Raw genomic sequence first — 2,202 nt, 5'->3', positions numbered from 1 at the left:
AACACGTATATGACTGTGTGACCCACCGGTGGTCATTTCATATGTTTCCCATGGGACCTGAAATAATGTCGTTCTAGAGAATAAAATACCAAATTTTGGTGCCATCTTGTAGGTGTTAAACACCCTTGAACATTTGCACAAGAGGACAGAGGAGGAAACGTCTTACCCTGCTCAATGTCCTGGTACTTGTCGAACGGCCGCAGACCATTTTCCTTATCCAAACCGCCGAACGCATAGATCAAATGCGTGCACAGATAAGGGTTGATGTTTTGGGGGGTGAACTTGGCCGTTCCAGGACGGTACACACTCCAGTTTGTGTAGTAACATACCACTCGCTTCTCGGAGCTGCCCCTCTTGACTCGAATATCTGAAAGCAGAAGAGAACACAAAGTGGAATCCTAAAGAGTCTGTAACGCATTTGTGAGGATAAGCAACATTTTGTGTATAGTTGATATTCGAAAGGATGCTTCAGATGATTGTCTTGAGGGGGAGAATCTTACAGCTGGCTTTTTTTTGGCACCCACCCGTCGTAGGGCGTAAGGGAAAGAGCTGGTTGAAAGTTAAAGGACTTACTTCTCTAGGAGAGTCAATCTGTCAAGTAGCAAAATATTAATATTGGAAAAAGAACAACGTCTGAACAAAGTCAAGTGAAGACGTTGTTCTTTTTCCTATATTAATAAGTTAAAGGACTGTTTTATTATTGATTATATTATTTATCTATTATTATCCACGCTGAATAAAATATGACGAGCGTATCCTACTTTTCAAAGGGAAATGTAGGCGTCATCGATTGATGGATAATAACACCATTAAGAGTGTTTTAATATAACTCCTATTTTAGGTATGGAGCCAGACCCCTAAAACAACTTGGTGCGGGAGGGACAAATGGTCCGCTACGCGGAACTGAGTGATGTGGTGGTCTCCGATCCTTATCTTCTTTATCTTCAATATTTTATGAGTGTTCTCTGAAAAACGTAGTATCAGCATTAAGCAAACGGAAGCCAACGATTTAATAGGAAGGAGGAGAGAGGAGGAGGAGGAGGAAGAGAGGAGGAGAAAGAGAGGAGGAGAAAGAAGGGAGGGAGGAGGAGGAGGAGGAGGAGGAGGAGGACGGAGGGAGGCGAGGACAGGAAGAAGATGGATGGATGAGGAGGAAGCAGGTAGAATTTGGATAGCAATAGGAGTTGAAGAGAAGAGAAGACAGGAGTCTACGCGGACTGGATACGCCAGGGCGAGGAGAGGACGTGACCGCTAAGAAGTGTAGGTCATGAGGAGTTTAACTAAGATCTCTTGCATTCAGAAGTTATCATTTAAGCTTAATGTACGGAATATGAGGTCATATCTGACTTTCTTACCATTCTTTCCTACTTATTATATATTTTATTATTATATTATATATTATATATTAATTATTATTATTATGATTAACGAGATAAAGATGAGCGAGCGTATCCTGACTTTGAGGAAAATGAGGACGATCGATGATGAAATAACACCAGTTGAAGTTATAAGGATGGAGAGACCCTATTGGGATGCGGAGGACAAAAGAGCGGAGGAACTGGTGATGTGGTGGCTCCGTCCTATCTTCTTGTTACGGGTATACTGAATTATGAGTTTATAAACACGTAGCCAGCATCAAGAAAACGAGAAGGCCAGCGGATTAATAGGAGCGGAAGGAGGAGGAGGAGAGACGAGGACGCTGAGGAGGAGGAGGAAGAAGAGGAGGAGGAGGAGGACGGGAGGAGGAAGGAGGAGAAGGAGGGAGGAAGAAGAGGAGGAAGAGAGGAGGAAGAGGAAGAAGAAGAAGCGGGAGGGAGACGGAGCAGAACATGACGTATAACCGTGACAATTTTCATTCGCTTTCTCCTGATTGCAATACAGACGTAGAAGACGTAGCGCACTGGTTTCTTAACGTTCGACAACCAGTATACGGTTGACCCTTTTCTGGCTCCTCTTTCAAATCTCAGTATTTATCCTAACAACTGTAATTCTGTGTGTAATTTACACAAACTCCTTGCTGTCAAAAGCCGTAAGAGGGCCCACACTTCAGCTAGCGGACTACTCTTACAGCTCCAAACTACTGGAATACAGCCTTACTCTGATTTAGCTTATATGAACGACAGATGCGATATGAGTTGTCCACCCCAACTCTCTGACGTCCAATCCCAATACCCCTGTAAAGTTCTGCCCAAAGAACAAAGG

At 43.5% G+C, this 2,202-nt stretch overlaps 1 protein-coding gene across 1 annotated transcript in view; it reads right to left on the bottom strand.

Annotated features, from left to right (window-relative positions):
• Positions 1–166: 166 nt before the first annotated feature.
• The window catches only part of LOC113473535 (acidic mammalian chitinase-like), a gene marked incomplete at both ends in the record, with an annotated part of 10,096 nt that continues 8,060 nt past the window's right edge, over positions 167–2,202 (bottom strand). The window contains one exon of the mRNA XM_026833110.1: positions 167–367. Within this exon, the coding sequence (XP_026688911.1) occupies positions 167–367 (201 nt within the window). The remainder of the gene's footprint in view (positions 368–2,202) is intronic.

Source organism: Diaphorina citri, unplaced genomic scaffold (assembly GCF_000475195.1).
Source record: "Diaphorina citri unplaced genomic scaffold, Diaci psyllid genome assembly version 1.1 scaffold39955, whole genome shotgun sequence".
NCBI lineage: Eukaryota > Metazoa > Arthropoda > Insecta > Hemiptera > Psyllidae > Diaphorina > Diaphorina citri.
Note: the sequence above shows the minus strand (reverse complement) of the source record. Positions and strands in the feature narration are given on the sequence as shown.